General features: G+C 38.4%; 1 protein-coding gene across 1 annotated transcript in view; it reads right to left on the bottom strand.

Annotated features, from left to right (window-relative positions):
• Positions 1-21,085, bottom strand: part of INO80C (INO80 complex subunit C) — a 33,057-nt gene extending 11,972 nt beyond the window's left edge. The window contains exon 1 of the mRNA XM_062569646.1: positions 20,867-21,085. Within this exon, the coding sequence (XP_062425630.1) occupies positions 20,867-21,001 (135 nt within the window). The 5' untranslated portion in view covers positions 21,002-21,085. The remainder of the gene's footprint in view (positions 1-20,866) is intronic.
• Between the last annotated feature and the right edge of the window lie 557 nt (positions 21,086-21,642).

Below are 21,642 nucleotides of genomic sequence, written 5' to 3'. Positions count from 1 at the left end.
TACATACACGAATGTTCCTAGTGAAATCCTGACTTATATTAAAGCCAATGAGATTTTTGCCATTGAATCAATAGGCACTGGGATCAATAGGATTGCATACCCTGATGCTTTTTCCTTGGAAGAATAAAAAGCCTGCATAAAAATTAAATCAATATTTACTGAACAGATGGTTAAAATGTTTGTACTTTTGCCTTCAGACAGATAATACGCTGAATTTTTTTTCTTTTTTTTCTGTGAAAAACCTCATTGCAAAACCTTTTTTTGTTGGTATATACTCTTCTAAGTAGGAAAAAAAGAGATAATTAGTATTAGTGAATTATGGGAGTACTCCTGGAAAACAAGAATATATAGTAAAGGCTGTGATCCAGCATATCCTTCCCTGTGTGATTACAAGGGAAGTGTTTGAATTCTTAACTACGTGCATAAGTAATTACAGGATTATGAACTATGCAAGTTGAACACTTCTTTGGGAAAATACATCAGTTAGTTACTCAACAATATCTGTTTTTAACAAAGCTAAAATAGCGGTCTTAAATATTCCAAGTATAGTATAAAGAATCATTCAAATAAAATCATCACGTTTCTGTTATCTTATTAAAATATACTAATGCAAATTACCTATTTTCAAAACCAAATGCACTCCTCTATAAGCCCATGCTACTGGGAATACTGTAATAACAACATCACTGGAAGCAACATAGAAGTCTGCAGCTTAAACTTGATCCTTCCTTTGTGAAGGACAAGACTGACAAAAACAGAAAAGAAATGCAGATGGATGTTTAAAACCATGTGCATGATGTGACATTGTGTAGAGAAAATATTATTTTATGCAACCCTCAATAAAGAGGCTTTATAGAAGCCTTTTTATAAAGTTTTACAGGTTGCTAGGTTTCAACCTATGCCCAGTACCATAATCTTGCACATGTCCAACACTTCAGATTTCAACTGTAAACAATACTCTAATCTTGAGAAAGTCAAGGCTGGAGATACAAGATTATTTCTGATGACTAAAATATTTCTTTGATACTCTTCATAGTAATGTAAAGTCTGTAAGGAGTAGTCAGCATGGATTCACCCAGGGGAAATCCTGCTTAACCAATCTGATGGCCTTCTCTGATGGAATGACTGGCTGGGTAGATGAGGAAGAGCTGTGGACGTTGTGTACCTTGACTTCAGCAAGGCTTTTGACACTGTCTCCCATAACATCCTCCTAGGCAAGCTCAGGAAGTGTGGGTTAGATGAGTGGACAGTGAGGTGGATTGAGAACTGGCTGAAAGGCAGAGCTCAGAGTGTTGTCATCAGTGGCGTGGAGTCTAGTTGGAGGCCTGCGGCTGGTGGAGTCCCCCAGGGCTCAGTACTGGGTCCCATCCTGTACAACTTCTTCATCAATGACCTGGACAAAGGGGCAGGGTGCCTCCTCAGCAAGTTTGCTGATGATACCAAGCTGGGAGGAGTGGTTGATACACCTGAGGGCTGTGCTGCCATTCAGAGAGACCTGGCCAGGCTGGAGAGCTGGGAGGAGAGGAACCTCATGAAGTTCAACAAGGGCAAGTGCAGAGTCCTGCACCTAGGGAGAAATAACCCTAGGCACCAGTACAAGCTGGGGTCTGACCTTCTGGAGAGCAGCTCTGCAGAGAAGGACCTGGGAGTGCTGGTGGATGACAGATTGACCATGAGCCAGCAATGTGCTCTTGTAGTGCCAGGGAGGCCAATGGTGTCCTGCAGTGCCTTAGGAAGAGTGTTGCTAGCAGGTGGAGGGAGGTGATCCTGCCCCTCTAGTCAGCTCTGGTGAGGCCTCATCTTGAGTGCTGTGTCCAGTTCTGGACTCCCCAGGACAAGAGAGATATGGAGCTACTGGAGAGAGTCCAGCGTAGGGCTACAAATATGATCAGAGGGCTGGAGCATCTGCCCTATGAGGAAAGGCTGTGAAAGCTGGGCCTGTTTAGCCTGAAGAGAAGACTGAGGGGGGGAATCTTATCAATGTCTACAAATACCTTAAGGGGGGGAGTGTCAAGGGGATGGGGCCAGACTCTTTCCAGTGGTGCCCAGTGACAGGACAAGAGAAAACGGGTACAAACTGAAACACAGGAAGTTCTGCTTGAATATGAGGAATTTCTTTCCAGTGAGAGTGACGGAGCACTGGAACAGGTTGCCTAGAGAGGTTGTAGTCTCCTTCTCTGGGGTTATTCAAAACCCACCTGCATGTGATCCTGTCTAACGTGCTGTAGGTGACTGTGCTTGAGCGGGGGGATTGTACTAGATGATCTCCAGAGGTCTCTTCCAACCTCAACCATTCTGTGACTCTGTACAACTGAAAGACTCAGCATTCAGCAGTTATTTTTCAAAGCACTCCATTTATTTGGTACCATTTGATTGGTTTTAAATTCAGTCCTTGATTAATTACTCACTTTTGCCCCTTCAAAGGTCTCCTAAATATTCTATTGTTTATGAAACAGCTTCTGAGTAGTATTTGAGCAATGACTTAAACAGTAGCCGCTGTATTGAGACAGAGTGAATAAAAGTGGTTAAACCGTAAAAGGAAAGATGCTTCCTTATACCTGTAATTTCCATATACATATAACTAATTTCAGCAGCTGGATACATGTAGGTATTACACTTGCTGTCTTTATTGTTTTTTTCTGTATAGATTCAGTACTAATCTTGCTGGCACATTGGGAAGGAAAGCGAGGAACAGCTCCCGGCAGGACAAGCCATGAACGTAAATTCTACGTGTAGTTTCTTTTCCAGACTAACCCCTAAGGGATTACAGGTATTAGCGCTTCTGAGGGTTGGAGTAATGCACATTACAGGCCAGAAGTTCTTAATTTTGTATATGCTGGTATCACCCTTGCAGTGGCGGAGGCAGCAGGAGCTGCTGCACTTCTAGGCAACATGAACACCCAGCAAACCTCTAGTCCCACTGAGACATAGTGACAGTAGTAGCTTCTGTATCTGTTTCAGACAATTTGAGAGGAAGTTGCTTTCTCCAAGAAAAAGGCTGGAGTACAAGACTGTAAAGTTGCCTGCATACCATAGTAGTGTGCAATTGGTATCACGATTTGGGAGCCCTGTGATACACTGGGAAGCAAATAAAACTGAGAACTATGATCCCAGCTAAATGCTGGAAACTGATATAAAGACATACTGGGGAGGCCTGCTGGTTTTACTCAAAGTCTGCACTGCTTGTATGAAAACAGTTGATTTATAGCAACACCATTATAAAAGAGTGAGATTCAGCTAGTGTTCTTTTCTTTCTGGAAAAACATTAGAGAGTTCCATAGACGTGCTGCTTCCTCAAAAATGTGCTACTGCACAGAGGAGTGAAGCCCTGTAAGTAGAGAGGTTTGAAACGATCTTTTACAGTGCAGAATTCGGAGTTGAAATCTTTAGGAGTTTTCAAGCTCAAACTGCAAGTTTCTCAACAATTCTACAAATCTGTCCAATATGTTTTTTAAAATGCAAGATTTAAAACATAAGAAATCATTTAATGTTTCCCCCTTTTTTTAAAAAAAAAAAAAAGTTTTTAAAGAGATGGGGAGCGATGCCAAATGAATTTTAAACTGTATGGCTCTACCTTCGTACTGTAAAACCCATCTTTCTTGAAAGTGAGCAATACAGCGATAAATACGAACATTATTTAGAGCCTGAAAGATAATTCCTAAGCAGACAATAATTTCACAGTAAAGGTAATAAACTTTTAACATTAGTTGAGCAATGTTGCTCAAATATGGTTGTTTGCTCAGTCTTTAGTTGTGAGTTAGTTCATACTTCACTGTCTTATGTTAGTGTGAAAAAGCAGGAACGAATTGAGCTCCACTTTGTAGTCCTCGATCATAGTTTTATCAGCACAGTGAGGAAGTTTATGCCACCAGGGAACATATACTGTTCAATGTGTGCTGTAACCCTAAGTCGTGTGGGGTAACTTCCCTTTCCTGCTAAATTCACATTTTCACTACCCAGGCAGCCACTTAACTAATTCCCTCAACCCACAGCCTCCTAAAATAAACCCAAATCTTTTGCCGTAAGGCTTAGAAGTGTAACCATGGGCTAAGACTCTTGATAGCTTCTTTAAAGCTTCTTTTTAACTGATCTTGTAATGTAAACATCCTTGATGGGGAGCTTCATACACACTTTAAGAAGAGAGTGAATGAAGAAGCTTTTAATGTGCACTTTATAACTGAACTGTGGCTTTTAAACTGTGGTTTATGTATGTAGCGCTACACGGAATTTGTGCAGCAGTAGTCACCAAACAGCCTGTATTTGTCTATAGGGTACATCTATACAGCCAAATGAAGATGCAGTTCTAATACAGATGAACATGCTTGCCATAGTCGTACTCCCAAGAGTGGAAAAAGTCCATGCTGCCATCACTTCTTATTCTACCTTCCTCTTCCTTGCAGTACGCACCTTAGCCAGATGCGGAGCAACCTCGACTGGAACTGCATGTTTTACAGGGTGTAGAACAGCAGACAAAAGCTTCTTATAGGATCACTTGTGCCATTTTATTCCTTCTATTAATTGTATTTGTGCACTTTAGCTGAATTTTAACTACAACCACAATGTGACATGTTAGCAGCATCTGCCCTTTAGCCTTCCACTATGAATAGATGGTAATGATCCTGAGAAACAGTGGAGGAGTAGAGGGAGGGTATTTCTTCCTTTTCACGTTTTTTTTCATAATACCATCTATCAAGCATTTCAGTGCATTCCAGCTGAACAGGATGCTGCCCTCCCCTTTCCAGCCTAGGACTGGACTGCTGTTGCACAGTAAAGAAGAGGGCTCGGCCCTTCACTCAGTTAAAAGGCAGCGAAAATTCTCGAGCAAGAAAAGGCCTATGGCAAACACTCTGGAGTCCTAAGAGATTTGCCATAAGAGCAGCCAAGGGGAAGAGACCCGAGTTAAGCTTGCTACCTTAACATTGGTTTCTTTTGAATAAAGCCAAAACCCCAGGAATGAGTCTAGTTTGGACTCCATAGTATATGCTGTCTGAACTGGAAGAAAACTCACACTGGGAGGCTGCCTATTCACATATTAGTTTCAGTCTTAGGTTTTGGTAGATGTATTAATTTTTCGGTATATTTTGTTCCAGATTCCCTACCGCAGATGTATTGGTTTTCACATAATTCCTAAAGATTTCTCCATCTGTCTGGTTTTATATACAGAGAGGACAAGCAAAAACTTGTAGAACACGGAAGCCAAATTCTTTGTTTTGGCTATTTCTATGTAACATCAGCATTGTGGGGTTTGGGATGGGTGTCTGTGATGGGACTAAATACCAGGTGGAATTAGTTTATTATGAAATTGCTTGTCTGAATTGTCATTCTTGCTTTTTCCAAGGATTAAAACTGCATACCAATAACTGATTTGTGCTGAGGAATCATTTCCTATCTACTTTTGCATTACATTTTATGATCTTGCTTCATTATAATAGATTATTAAAAAGTACTTTTTATACTCGGTAAAATCTTAAAACATAAAAGCCAAATTTTAAATATGTATTTTTTTGCAATTCTGGCATCCTATCAGTGCACAGAGTGCCCGTCATGGTTTAGGAAAAAAAATGACCTGCACATCACTGAAGGTACAATATGATTGTACCTTCATAATGATCAGTGGCCATTTTTGCTAGATACTACAATTACATATTTTAGAATTTAAAATAGAAGGTAAAGTAAACAATGTGCTGGTGAAGTGTAACTTAAGTGCATTAAAAATTCCATAAGAGCTGGAAAGGGACTTTTGAGTTAAAGGAGCAAAAGCAGTACTGTAAAAACTGACTTTTCTTCTTTTTTTTTTTTTTTTTTTTTTTTGTCTGCAAAAAAGTTGGTCAGTCTTAACACTATATTTAATAGGGCAGATGTAGATGAAGATTATCATCTATGTAGTTTTTTGGTTTTGTTTTGCATTGAAATCCATTTTAATCAGTGCTCAATACTTCTAATACTTCGTTTCTGCCTTAAAGTGATGACTAGGGTATTGAAGGTCACTACTGAAAAGTAAGTGAGAGGTAAGAGAAGTCTGCTCCTGAATCAAGCCCTTGAACTTGGTGAAAATTTTGCGCTACAAACAAAATCTGGCTTGTTGAGGCACTCATTTGTCTCCAAACATCGTATGTGAAGGTAAATTAAATATTTTACTTACTTTTGGCAGCTGATTTCTATAATCATAATAATACCACAATGAAATTCTTGATTTTATTGACACATTTGTTTTATCTTGGCCTCAATATTGGTATTTGTCTGATTTTTCCCTCTGATAGGTTATTTTTAAAACAAAAATATTCAGCCTGTAGCAACTTACTCAACTTTGAGCTTTGTTTCAAGTCCTGTAACATCCCAATGAAGCTGTGGCATCTAACCAGGGAACAAAATGATAATGTCTGCAATGGATGGGTTAAACCCATATTTTTACTAGCAGCCAATTACAGTGAATGAAAATTGCATACGGAAACATACCACAGATGTCACTAGATGACAGTAGCAATGATAGGAGCAGACTTTTCCAAATAGGGAATAGACTTTGAATGTCAGCTATTTAACAGAGTCCCAGCTAATACTGCTCATCCTAGAACATATATTAAGCTGTTTTGATTAATATATTCACTCCACTATATAACAAGCCTGGCACTGGCACATTCTGAATATTTAATTCATTTAACTTTGCATGATGACATGAGCCATTTAAAAACTTGAGCACATACAGTCTGTCAGACAAAAGTGCAGCTCTTTACACTGCTAGGAACAATTCACAGAGAAAGGTGTCAGAATTAATGCGTTTACTCTCAACTTAAAATGATAGCTAAAAATTTCCCATCACCGGCATTATGAAAATAATGTATTTCCAAAAGCAAATTCACTGAAGACTCAGTAAGACTGAAGACATCACATTCTCTCTTGACCATTGAGATTAATTCTATCTACTTCTGTGATGGAAAAACTTGCTGGAAGGAGTTACTCAGTAACAGGTATAAACGTGTTTTCCCCATCTGACTGCATTTATTGGTTCTTGAATTTGATGGGAAAAGGTTTCCCCTCCTTCTTTGCATACACTAAACTGAAGCCTGATAAATTTCCCCAGTCATCTCTTTCAGCAGTGTTTTAGGAATGTTCTCTCATCAAAATGATGAAAAGTTTTCACTTGCTTATGTTGAGAAAGGATAAAAAAGATTGCAGCTTGAAACTGTTTAAAGGTCAGGAAGGAAGGAAAAAAAAAAGAAGTCTTGCAGCAAATTTTGAAAAAAATACTGAAAAAAATACTGAAAACCTCTATTTACTAAACACAAAGAAATTGAGTAGTAGCTAGTCAAAAACAGGTATTAAGTACAGTGTACAACAACAGTCTTGGAAGTGACCAGCTAGTAGAGTGAGCAAGATATTCTGCCATGGATACAGGGCAAATTGGGAGTTAATCCATTTAAGTCAAAGGGGTTTCATCGTTGCCGACTCAACCTCTAACAGAAAAGACAACGTTCAAGGGGCAGGTTTCTGCTTCCATTGACAAAAAAGGTAAAACCTAAAAGCCTGACAACAAAAATGTTTTTTGTTTAAATTATGACAGTTTTCTCAAATGCTGCTGCTCTATTAATTATAAAGAAAGCAAGCTGAGGAAGAGCAGTTAAAAGCAAACATAGCAACATAAAACTTGAAATGAGATTTTTAAAAATTATTATTGTAATAGCTTATAATTCTAAGTATGTTCAACTAAATTCATCCAGCCAATCCTAACCACTCCCCAGAGGAGGAATGGTGAGTAAATCTGGCAGCTCAGGTGTCAAAGTACTTTGCTGAGCGAGAGTTACAAGGAGGCTGCAACGGTTTTGTACTCATTGTTTGGCTGTGAATAGGTACGACTTTGTTAGCTATTTCAACAAGTACCAGTAACCCAGAGAAAGACTCTTATGTGGGGAGCAGGTGAAAACTAACTTACTTGTATAGAAAAGTTTTAATTTTGTAACTGATATTCAAGTATCTTTTTTGCAAAAATTTTGAAATTTTGAGTAACAAAAAGCTTGCCCTAAGATACCAGTTCCCTTCTAACTAACTATATAGATCCACTGAGCATTCAGAATTAACCAGCAATGCAAATTAACTCCAAACATATGACTAAAACTTAGAAATAATCCAGTCTGTTGGTTATATAAAAAAAGGGGGGGGGGTGGGAAGGGAATTTGAAGCCGACCATGGAAAATAGTTAAACTACAATCTAAATAACTAAAAGTAATCAAGGCATATACACTCTCCAGAAAGCAATCTATACCTTATCTTTCAAACTTTTATACTGATGTTTTGAGATGACTTAAAACATCTTATAATCTAACTGCCTTAGAAAGGCTGAACAAAATTTTGCTCATGCACTAAAAGATTGGACTGTCACAAGGTGATGGATGGCTTTGCTATGTTCTCTGCAGGGCATTTCAATACCATAGACTCCAAGTGCTCTTGATTAAAGGGTGACATTCTCATTTAGGGTCCCGTCACTGCCTCAGTTTCAAACTATTATCATTCACCTGCACTGGTGCTTTCGGTGACAAAGTACTTACCAAAATGTATAAAATACTAATTACTTTAGTCACTTTGATAGAGGTATAAAGCACCCTAAAGCAAAGCTCTATTACACTGCGTGAGCGCTTGAATTCAAAATTAAAAATGCAGCCAAAGGGAGGGTAAGATTTTAATTACATTCCTACCTCTCAAACATTTCTTGAAAACTTGGAGGAAGAAGACCTAGCAATTTCATGATGCAAGAAATCCCTTTTCCACAGGTACAGCTCACTTAAAAAAGAAAACAATCCAGTAAAACTCTGCTCTACTTTGTTCTCTTCAAACTTATTAAACTTTCAAATACAGAAACAGACTAACAATCTTTAATGAAAGCTTTGATTTCTTCTCAAGAGATTTAAGATGCCAAACATATTTTTCCATTTAAAAACTTTCAAGTGCTATGACAGACCAAGTTTTATAAGTTACAGATGTTTTAAGGAGGAAAAAATACTATTTTCTATGGGGAAAAGCCTCAAATAAAATGTAATTGGGACGTAACTGTGAATAGCTTCACACTGTTCCAGAAAGGCCTGGTTTAATTTGCATTGCCACAAAACTCCCCTTGGCTTAAATAATTTCAAATGATCTCTCACTTTTAGATTTCATTTGATGGATTGGGACTATTCTTTGTTTATAACATTTCAGAGTTTTCTGTATTTAGAGGACTGTAACTCAAATTCAGGAGATGAATGGCATACTGAAGCAGCTATGGAGTAAAAAAATTAAGTATATATGGAATGAAAGAGCACATGTTAGTTCATATTAACGGTAAAACTGAACTCATTAAAGAATATCTGGATTCCTTATGAGAAAAAATCTTATAAATTGATGACTTTTAAGACTGAAAATGTATAGAAGCATAGTAGCAAAAAAGAATGTTCAAGAAGAAAATCAGAACTGAAATTTTATAAAAACTGCCTGTAGCTTTCTCTAATCAGAAAAATTCAGTTCGGTTAAGGATCCTGGCTAAACTGCTTCCTAAAGGTTAGGAAGTGTGGTTAGCTGTGGACTAACTGGTAAACTGGTAAGGATAAGAAAGTTTTACTTTTGCACACTTTGGGCCTTCCTATTGTCTGTCTCAATTATCACTTTAAGTAGATAAAAAATTCACATTCTATTTCTATTTTGTTTCTGCTAGCTATACCTACTGCTGTCATAATGCATTAGAGATTGTAACCAAAGTTAATGCAAAAGCTTAGCACTATAATCTAAAGATTCTCAGAAGATTTTTTCATTTGTATACAGGTACTTAAGACTATCATACCAAACCAACATGTCAAAAAGGCAAATGTTTGACACAATGACATATGGAATATTTCACTATTCAAGCAATTTAGAATAAAAGTATTTTTCTACTAATAACCAAAACTTCAAAAAGTGCTTAACGAAGGTATACCACATCAGAGTAATAATTGCATCAGATGTTTCATAGATTGCTAGAAGAGGATGAAAAAGAAACTACATCTTTGTTTTTAAAAATCTTCAGACTAGAAATGTCACCCTTCTTATTATTTGTCCTATATTATGGGACCAAAAATCTTGCTGTACATGCCCTGAATACTGTATCTACTTTCCTTCAACTAGCAAACTCAATGCCAACCATTCTTGTATTTAATAGCACACCAGGTCTCCTGTACTCAGCAAACCTGAAGGTATATTATCCTACAGCTATCTACCTTTAACTGGATAATGAAAAAAAAAACAAAAACAAAAAACAGTTGATTGTATCAAAATAAACAGAAGGTAGATTCTAATTTAGATGAAGATAAGGTAATATAAGTCTTTACTGTAGACTTTATTAGATTGCGTAGGATGAAAAGGGAGGAGAGAGTTGCATAGTAATGCTAATTTCGCAACAAATTTCTAAAATATTTCCACAGGGAAAAATGTTGTACAAATATATAGTTGCTTATTATAACAATGCATAGTTGTTATATATAACGGTATAAGCTTTATAGGAGTATACTTCACCTTGATATTATATACTGAAGCTGAGGAACTGCTGCGCATTCTGAAAATAGCCAGACAATTCAATGTTTTATATATAAACTTGTACCTGGCTTTTTTTGCTGGACTTAGAACTATTAAAAGACTTGACTTTTCCACTGCATTAGAATTAGTGACATTTTGGTATCACATCTGTTACTGTAGATGAGAAAGAAACACAGTATTTAATGGATTTAATATTTTGTGAGGGGTCTAATGGGATATTTTAAGAACATTTCCACAATAAATTATTTAGCAAACCAAAAAATACCTTCTGGACAGATGGAAAGGAGGAGGATTAAAAAGGGCAGACAAAAGGCAATTCTGGCTGAAACAAATGAGGTTTAACAGGAACATGTTTCTTTATTCTTTTCCTGACCCAAGGATAAAATTTGAGATTGCTAATTTGAGACTGAAATGAGCATTACTACTTCTAGGCTAGGCAAATGAAGAGAATCAACTTAAGCAGAGCAACTAAAATGGAATAAGAACTTTCCCAGCTGACAACTTTAGACTAGGCTGAAGAAGCCTGAACGCACTGCGAGGTTTGTCATGACATAATGATTTTCTCCTATTCCAGTTTGTTCATTTTAAGAATTATTTTTGCTGTGAGAATATTGTGCTGTTCTCCATAAAGAAAAACAGTTCTAGTAAAACATGTAAATATTGTTACAGTAAAGGGAGAATTAATACTGTCTAAATGTTGTCATCAAGTTTTAGACTTCATTAATACACTCCAGGGAAAAGTACCTAATTTAGGTGCCCTGAACTGGCTACTAAATGAGTGTAGTACTGCCCATTTAGGGAGAGAATGCATCTGTCCTAGGCACAAAAATCAGATGTCTACTGAATCATTACACTAACACTGAATCACAGAATCATTAAGGTTAGAAGGGACCTCAAGAGGTCTCTAATCCAGCCTCCTGCTTGAAGCAGAGTCAACAATGAATTTAGACCTAGCTGCTGAGAGCTTTGTCCAGACGGTTATTGAAAATCTCCAGGGATGAATATTCCACAATTCTCTTGGCAACCTTCTCTTTTCCTATTTAGAAATCAGTATCTTATACTATAGAAAATATTGTTTTTATTAACAAAAAGCTCCTTTAGCCATAATCAGTCAAATAACTCATATTATTTACTGTCCTAATTTCTGCATGTTCAGCATTACTTTGCTGTATTCCTGATAGTTTAAGGACATAAAGCAATAGAGTTTCTAGGCAGAGCAGTGATCTTTTCTTAAATGTACCCATGTACCAGGACAATTAAGATAAGCTTCTGGATGGACTGCATACCAAACCACCACTGACAATAGAAAGACTGGTTTTATGGCACGAAAGCCATTCTTTCACTCTGTTTTACATAGGCTTTTACCTCTCTCCTTGCTCCTGGATGATACCTACTTTGATAATACTCTCTCCTATCCCTGACTAATAGCCTCTCTACTCCAGGGATGCCATTACCCTTTCTTTCAAAGAGGTCTACTTGATACATATCTAACTAAATGCTAAACAGTTGTTCTCAATCTGTAGTTAGCTTTGAAAGTTGCCGCTTTGTTTTCAGATTTCAGATTTGCATGCTTGACAGCTAGTTGATTTTTCCAGCTGTACTAGTTAGTTCTGTAAATGATGCTATTCCTTACTTGCAAACCTTGTCTAATTTATGCAGAAATTATCATATCTCTCTCACTCCTCTGTCTTTCTCTAACTCAGAAAAGTGTGAATGTGAGGAAGCAGCAAAGGTGGCTGTCATGTGAAAAAACACATATCATCCTTATGAACACAAAGCTAGTAATGCTACAAGCATACCATCATGTTAGAGGCTGAAAAGTGAAAAAGCATACCTTGCTTAAAATTGCCCTTGTGTAGAAAGATCCACTTCTAGGTCTGTGGACTTTTACAGAACGAAGTATCTGTTAAAGCATGTTTTTAAATGATATAAGAAAAGCACACGAAGCCCAATATTTTGTCTGTTTAATGAAAATTAAGGAAGTGTAATATATAAATCATTTTTTTCTCCATTTAATAAATAGCAAAAAGGCAGATCTGATAATGGAAGCCTCTCTTCATATGGTAAATTCTACTAAGGGCTTGTAGTGTTTTACAAAAGATTTATTTATTTTTTTTAATTTCCCAAAACGCTTCTCATTCACAGGATAAGCTTATAATGAGCAAGGACAAAATTTCTTCCTGAGTGCAGCAAGCACTTACGCCCTGAAGCAGAATGATTACAAACCACATAACTACACAATTGCCTCCTCCCAGACTGACAGACTCTGTGGAACTCTCTGCTACAGTTTGATCATATATTACTCAGAAAATAATTTCCTTCTATTCATTTCAAATTTGTTTCTTGACTTAATAGTGATCCGTTTTTATTACAACATAATACATGTTATTAGATGACATGACTAAATAGCTTTTTGGCTATTGGTTTCAGAAGGAAAGGATTTTGAATCCCTCTTCGTGTAACTATGTATTTTGCATTAAAATATCATTAGACAAAGCATATAAACAGGCGTTGGTGCAAGGGAAGAAACACCACTCCCTCATTCTGACAAGTGTTTCAATACTGGACTACAGAGTCATTTTCTTTGGAACAAACAGATCAACTTTGCTCCTCAACTGTAGAGAAGAAAACGTTTCCATGTTCCTCTCCTACCTTGCTAGACTGGCTTCCAGACTAGCAGCTGGGTGTGCTTGTAGAAAAAGTGGCTTTGAATTCCCTCAGGCAGAGGCAGGAGCTGAACTAGCTTCAGCTGGGGAACAAGTGTTGTAAGTGTGACTTCTGTTCTGCTTTTGAAAGAAAGGATTTAATACCTGTTTTCAGAAAGGCAGATATTTATGGTTCTGAAATCCAAGTGGAGACACTTACCTAAATCTGCAGGGAGAAGCAGAATTATGACCAGGCCTTAGCATTTCCTACTAGCTTATTTTGGTGGCATCTCATAGAGCTTGCTGTGTTTTCTAGATTCAGTTCTAAGGTATTCAGAGACTGGCAAACAAGCAGTAGTGGATTAAAATAAGACAGCTGAAGCTGTTACCATCCCCATCCTCCCTAGGCAGGGATATTGGATCTGCTAATGAATTACATTGTGAACTGCTGAAGTTTTCATTTAGCTTGTTAATGACAAAAGACAGAATAATGAGTAAAGACAAAATAATGAAACCTCCGGTTTAAGAGTATCCAAGCTGATGAAGTAGCTCACTTGCAATAGAAAAGTGGTTTTCTGCCTGCTGCATGGTCCTGGTCCTTCCTTGTGCTAGCTTTGTGCTAGCTGTAGCACCAGGAAGACTAGCAGCAGGAGACTCTGGTTTTCTGGGAAAGCAATCAGGTTTAGTAAGTCAGTTTTCTGACTGATAAATTCTGTCAGCAGCTGGGCAGGTCTGGTGAATAGCAAAGCTGGGGCAATAATGTAGGCAGCAGAAGTGTGGAGCTGAGAGTTGTGGAGGAGGGGGAAGAGAAGACCTTTGATCATGATAAACTACTAGACTGGTTAATTGCATTTCTTGATGCTGTAGATAAGCTTTACAGTGAGACAAAGTATGCTGTTGATGGATGTGAATTCTGCTATGAGGGCTGGGTGTATTTCACAGTGCTCCCTGTCACAACTTTCCTGGCTTGCTGCCGGTTGGAGCCTAAATGAATAGCCAATGATGTCTCTATTCTGTTTCCTTGCAATGCTAAACAAATGCGTTCAAAACCCTGTCAGGCTACCAAGCTGACGTTTCCATTAGTCTTTCTAATCCAAAATTAACATATTTATATAATTACCAATGCCTTGCTAAAGCAAGGACTGAAATATTATCTAACTTGAGCATTATACATCACAAAAATGTGAAAAATAGCCTAACAGTTATAAAAATTCTGCAATAGCTGGACGGTTAAATTATTCCAAGTTTTCTTTCATTAACCTGAACCTTTCAATGAGCTAACTGGGTTCTGACATTGCATCTTAGGAGCACTACCTCTCAGACAAAGCATCTTACTAAAGAAGATTTTATAAAGTACTTTATATTATTGTTTCTTTTTCAAAACCTGGTTCATCCTATTTTATCTCTCTATGATAGAAGCAACCAACCATTTTTATTCTCTCAAGTTTCTTGTGTGTTTATTATAAATACTGAAATTAAGTACAATCATAATAAGACCCTCCATTGGCAAAAGGAAAAATCAAAATGCTCTTTTGGAATAAGAGAAGGCTAAAAAACATGACACCAGCATACCCATAGTAAAAGTCAGTACACACATGCTTTTGCCTTTCTTTCTGCAACATAGCACATCTGTGTTTACTCTAAATCTCAAATCTAATCACATTTGGTTGGGGAGTTGGTAGTTCTCAGAGACTGGCATCAACTGATTTGGAAATTCACATACTTTTGTGATTACAGATCATCTAAAGCTTTCAGCATGTGATAAACGTCAAGTGAAGTCGGTTCTTAGTCCTCATTTTTTACAGTCTCCGTTTTAATCTAGACCACTATATGAAAAGATTTCCCTCTTTTAAAAAACGTTTTAACTTAAAGGACTCATATTATAATTTTAGCCAGATTTTCCTGTAAAATCTGATAATTGTTTTCTAATTATTCTTTTTTCCTCGCCAGGGGGTAGAAGGATTCTGGTCTTTTACAGATTTGACTTCAAATATGCAACTCACAAAAGTTGTTATCTCAGAACAATCCTGGTTCTCATTAGTGGACTACTTGGAAATAAACAGATTTTTGGAAAGGTCCAAAAAAACCTCCTGGAGGAGGACATGCCTAACACTTCAGCTGTTCACTGTCTGCTGTGTTTCAGAAGGTATTTTTGTGTTCATGTGCATTTAGGAGAATTAGGAGATTTAAGTAGCGACCCTCTGAGTGCTTTACATGGAGAATCACAAATTTGGGGGATTTATGTGTGGCCTTGTGATATGCAGTGTGATATCAGAACGTGCTAACCATCTATTTAACTATCCCAGTTTAACTACTATCTTTTAAACTGTATTTAAGGCAAGGTAAGTTGCTTTAAGCTGACTGAATTAAAGACTTTTTTAGAGCTAAGACATTTTTGGTAGTAATGTGAACAAGTGTGGATGTGGCTGAATTTGAGCTCACTTCAGCAATTCATAACAGTAACTAGCAATCTGCTGTGCCCTGTTATATCTATGCTTTATGAGTGAAAGAGTCATTTAAATAGATTTAATTAGGTTTGAGGTAACATCTCCTAGGAGCATGTTACATCTTTTAAAGGTACTGCTTGAGGTGAGCAGTAGCTTCAGATTGGCACTGCTTCACTGTTAAATTCATATATTTTCAGTTATTATCATAATCTTAAGGCTGAGACATTTAGAAAGAAAAGTATAAGTAAGTGTAGTCTAGAGCACAATGACATAACAGCTTTCTAATAAATGGGCAAATATGTATCTACTTACACTTCCTTAGTACTATGCTGTATTAGGATCCTGCTGTCTCTCTCAGGGAAGGTGAACTGGTGAGAAACAAAATTTGCTTTTTTAATTTCCAACTACAAAGAAAAAAATATGCTTTTGTGTCATGGCAAGTCTTATACAGAATACTGTTATATTAATTAAAGTAAGTTTAGTGTTGTACTACTGTAAACAAGGTCTGAACTCAGGAGCAGTCAAAATTAACTTCAGAGTAGAAAGCTATTATAGTATGGCATGCTACAGGAAGTGCTTGTCCCAAAACATGGTAAAAGCAGTAGTTCAGTTAAGTAGATGCAGTGGAACTCACTGATTCTGTAGTTAAACTCTTTCTCCCTAATCTCATTTTTCAGGAAATTAGAGTCAGATCAAATGGACTCTTTAAAACAAAGTTACTTTAAAATTGATTTGATGGTTTCCTACTTAAGAGTGAAAGGTTTGTGGAAACAGCAAAACAGAACAAATAATTAAATTTAGTGATGGTTTAGAGTCTAATTCCATGCCATTTATGTGCTAGGGTAAGCTCTCTCCATCTTCCGTGGAAAGCTTCTGAATACATAACAGTAGCCATTTTTAATACATATATATTTTTAAAAGTAATGTTATTGAGCATACAGCCATCTAGTAGATCTAGGTTACCAGTAGCACTGTTGCAACATTCACCGTTAGAGATAAAAATCTATGTATTTAATAGTTTAAGTAAATAACTTTAAAATACCATTGAAACTTAGCAGAGGAGGAAGCTCAGTCTTTATTTTCTAAATTTATTTTCTAAACCTGTTGCTGCAGCAAGAAGAGAGAGAGAAAGGAATCTAAGCATTTACCCTGTATTTCTGTAGTTTACTAGGTTTTCCATCAATTGAAATGTAAGACAAAACAGCATATCATTCTCAAAATGAGGCATTTGTTCATACTTCATCTCTCATGTGTAAAGTTGCTTCACAAATAACATAAGCAGAGATGCACTTACTGTAATATTCAGCCCTGTTTCTCTCTTCAATTGTACTGACAAAATCAGACTTTTTCTTTTTTTGAATCATTCTCTTATCTATACTGCAGATTTTGTCTTTAGAGGTTGCTAGCTCTAGTGGGCAAGCATTTTGTTCTATCAATTACATCTTGATGTAGAATACACTTTTTAAAAAGCTTCCTGCTGCTGGCTTCTTGCTGCTGTAACAATTTGTAAAAATAAAGACGTGAACACTAAGGTAGAGGAACTAGTGGTGTTTTAAAATCTGTGTCTACAACTTATTCTATCCTAGGTTATGTGATAGTAATTAAAAAGACGAGAGCTGGAGACAAGACTGTACTTGAGCTTCCTTTACTTTTGCCAGTATGGAGCTGAAGCAGCACACCAGCTACTGGGAAACAGCTATTGGCAAGGACAGCTAACTGAATAGCGCTGTATCAACCACAAAACAGCATAGTTCTTGTCACATTAAAGTCACCACTGTCACCATATATATACATTATATACACACACATATATACCTATATACATATTCATATACACATATATTTACATGCATAATATGATATACATACATATATATTTTATGTTACATATATATAATATAGACATATAGTATATAGACACATATTATATGTAATAATCCTAAACATTAAAAATCCCTTGCTGTAGCAAGACTTAAATATTTTTCAGTGGCACAACAATATGGGAGGAATAATTGTGCAAGGCTAATAAAAGTGATGTAATCAATCTGCAATCATGCTTTCCTGTAAATGCAAAATGCACTTTTACATTTGGTAAGTACAAGTATTATATCCAAAAAATGTGTGTCTCCTTATGTAGACATGAATGACAAGCAAAATATGCACATTCTTCCAAAACAAACATGACTCAATACCTTTGGGTCACCAACTCATACAAAATGAGACAAACATTTTTTGTTAAAGCTTTTGAAATGTATCTTAGAGTTGCTGTTCACATGCTAGTCCATGTGTTGATGAAATATAATCTAAATTGAATTTTAAAAAAATTTGTATCTTGTGTCATACTGAAAGTACCTTGTAGGATACCCACAGTGGCTCAAACTAGTTGATTACATTGCTGTACCAAAGTGAATTTGTTATACAAAAAGTCCCTATTTTTAGAGATTCTTTGAAACCTATAGTTTTACCAGACTAGCCTTCTTTTCAGTACAAGGACTGTAATAGCTATTTGTGAAATAAACCATGCAAAAGAAAAACAAGATACTGTAACTTGTGGATCTTACAAAAAGGACTTTTTGTTTAATATCATGATGGAATCCCAGATGTGGGAAAGTTCAAAGTTGGCACAATGTGAAGTATACTTTGGAGTAGGCCAGGCACAAGCTTCTCAGCAGAAGTTATCAGTTAACGTAATAGCCAAAAGTATGCTAGGTACAGTATGCTGGAAGACTAGTTCCTAGACCCTCAGTTGACCCTGCAAATAACTGTAAACCTCTTGGAAGAGTTCCTCTTTCCTCCCTTTAGCTTGCTAATTAACTAAGGAAATCACTAACTATTTCTCCATCTGTTTCGCAATGTCAGTTTCTTTAAAACAGAAACTATTCCACGCTAAGCTATGGCATGACATATTTGGCTTATTAACAGCTGTAAAAAAATAAGATCAAGATGGTTAATTAGAAAAGCGAACAGTAAGAATAACAACAAATGTTACCTTGAAACGTGTGCTGAAAGTGCCACACACAAAAGGTAGATGTTCCTATCAGACTGCCAGATGGAGAGTTCTACTAATGTGGAGTTTAAAAAAAATCCCACAATGATTGGATGGTCAGTACCTACTATATTCAGAAAAAGTATTAAAAAGTTTATGGATGAACTAGTTCCTGATTAGCTGAGCCACTGAAAGACTACATAAATCATAAAATAGAGCAGCAATTGCTTGTTGACTGGCTGTATTCTGAATAGGTTGGTAGACTAGAACTATTTCAGTATTTCATTGTATGATAAGCCTACCTTATCCAGAAGATGTATATTACTCAGCAATTAGCTAAGGCTTAAATAAGGACTTCTGGAGATTACAGATTGAAAAAGGTACTGCAGAAGAGTATCTCCAGTGATCACTCTTTCTAACTCAAAAAAATGCAAAGCCCCTATTTTGTTTTTGTTTAAATTGCCTTGCTCCAGAGCTAGTCAGCACCACTGACTGTGGTAGCTGGAAGATCAATGAGCTGTTTCTTCTCCCACTCCGGCTGCACATTTTTGAGCCTTTTTTTTTTTTTTTTTTTTAAAAAAAAGTTATCTGCACTGCTGAAGACAGTGGATGTATACGCTAATCAATGTTGAGAAATTACTTTTTTCTCCACTAAAATCACTTGTGTGAAGAAAGGCAAAAACTGTTTACCGCACACTACCAAAAATGATAAGAAATTATAGAAGTAGAGAGAGTGTGTGTATGTATGTCTCACACATTTATATACATATATGGCAGACCATTTCATGTTGGAAATTAACAGGCCTCAAAAATAGTTGTCATGTGATCATGCCAGGCAGTAATTTTTCCACAGTTGCTGTGCAGTTTGTTAGCTACATTAATCACCACAGTTCATACTCCCTCTCCTAGGAATAAGCCCACCAGAAAAGGAAAAGAAACTATGTAAATGCCACAGGGTGAACACAAGAGTACAAGAGCATGATTCAGAATCAGGAAGAGCCTGTTCCTGCACCCTGGCATGAGCGCAATGGAAAGGTCTGTGGAAAAATGCAGAAACGTTCCTCTGGATTTGACGGCTTACGTGAAAATAAGCAACCTAATTTGCAGTAGTGCCTACTTTGTAGCTATGCTACCATTACAGTTCATGAAAATTGTAGAAAATAAACATTTCGGGGGGGGAGGGGGAGAATCCAGCATTCGATTTTGTTGATTTTGTTTGAACCAAAGTTCTTTTAAAAACAGTCCAAAACATACCACCTCTGAAGTCTATACAGATGTTATACAAGCACTTCAGGAACTTCTGCTATATGGCCCCTCTGCTGAGGGCTTAGTTTTGGAATATGAGCTGCTACATCGTGATCAAGGGGCACGTCATCATAGTTTAGGATAAGGTCTGTGGAACTATGCGGTTATGTCGCACAATGCAGAAATGACGGCTGCACAAGCTAGTGCTACTGGAGGTAGGAGATAAGAATAAATACACGTTAATTCCCCTCCTCCCTGCCCTGTTCCCCCAAATCAGTCTCTGAGGTTTCATCTTAACTTCTAATTTAACTCTTATGTCCACCTAACTCAAGTGAAGAGGGCTGTAATGCAAAGTAGTATTTGAGCAGCACAGAATAGCTTTAGCAGCTGTTGAGCTGTGCTAGTCTCTCCTCTGTGACAGACCCACTACGTCTAGTTACAACCATCATCATGTACAAATTGGAAGTCTGTGTACATACATGTCCATATTGGATTCAACCATGCCATAATTTAACATAAGTTACAGATCAAGCTACTAAAAGGAGGTGCAGAAAAAAAAAGGACAACTCAAATATGGTCTGATGAGGAAGAGTCAACACATGTAGGAACGGCTGTTAGTGATTTTAAAGACTGCTTTTATCGAATCTAGTAGAGTGAGCTTTACTTAAGCCTGGAGCACGCCTAAGAAATACGTTGTAATTTTAACCATATACGCAGCCTCCGCTGTGCACGAGGGAGGACGATCACAATGCCTCTAAGCCCGCTGGCCGAGATTCGGGGGCAGTTACACGGGCGGCCAGTCTGCCCATGCCGCTTCCGCAACCACAGCGTCTAGCCTGGCTGGGGACCAAGGTGGGACACCACGCGACACTGGGCGCGGTAAGGGCCGGCGGCACCGACGGGTCCGTTCAAATCCCCAACCGCCCTCCGCGGGCGCGCGGCACACGGCGCCGGCGCGGGAGGGGAGAGCGCCCCCTGCGCATGCGCGCCAGCCGCCCCGCACCCATTACCTGAGGGCCGCCCAGCCCCGTCATTTTCTTTTTCTTGGTGGGGCCGCTGCCGGTACCAGGGCTCGCTGGGCGCTTCTTGCTACGGGATGGGGCGCCGGCAGGAGAAGAGGCTGCCGCGGGGATCAGACTCGCCATCTCCCCCGCGGCCCCTCTGTGCCTGGGCTGAGGGTGCCGGCAGGGCAGCAGCAGGAGATAGTACCCTCCCCCCCACTCCGCCGCGGGCCGAAGCCGGTTGTGCACATGCGCAGTGGCGCCGTGGGAGCTGCCGGGCGTCTCGTTGCGCCGCCGTGGGCCGTTAGTGGGCATGCGCAGTAGGCAGCGCGGGGGCCTACCTTCTCCCGTGCCCCGTGGGCGTTAGCAGGGAGCGTGGGCGGGCGAGTGGGCCGGGGTGAGGTCTTGGAGGTGCTTTGGAGGGGGAGATGGAGGGCGTTATGGTGGTTTGTGCTGTGTGTTGTGAAGGTTTGTGCCGTGCCTGCGTGAGGGTGGTGGTTCATTAGTTGTGATGACTCTCACAGGAAGGAGCCTGCTCGCTCCGCTTTCTGCTCCGTGCCTTGCTGCAGTATCTCGGGAGCCGCTGTGGGGGGGGGGGTGGGCCCGTGACAGAGTGAGCTCAGCCCAAGGCCGCATGAGTGGGAGGCTGCAAAACTAGCTGTATGTTGGCTAACCATAGGAAGTGTTAAGTGTGTGGTGTTGGAAAGGAAGCTATAGTTGTGCCTCGCATATTGCAAAGACTTTAAAGTACTGCAGTGTGCAGTGACTTGGGAAGTGGTTTAACC

Source organism: Rhea pennata, chromosome 2 (assembly GCF_028389875.1).
Source record: "Rhea pennata isolate bPtePen1 chromosome 2, bPtePen1.pri, whole genome shotgun sequence".
Classification (NCBI taxonomy): Eukaryota; Metazoa; Chordata; class Aves; order Rheiformes; family Rheidae; genus Rhea; species Rhea pennata.
The sequence above is the reverse complement of the archived record's forward strand: the minus strand, read 5'-3'. Positions and strand labels throughout refer to the sequence as shown.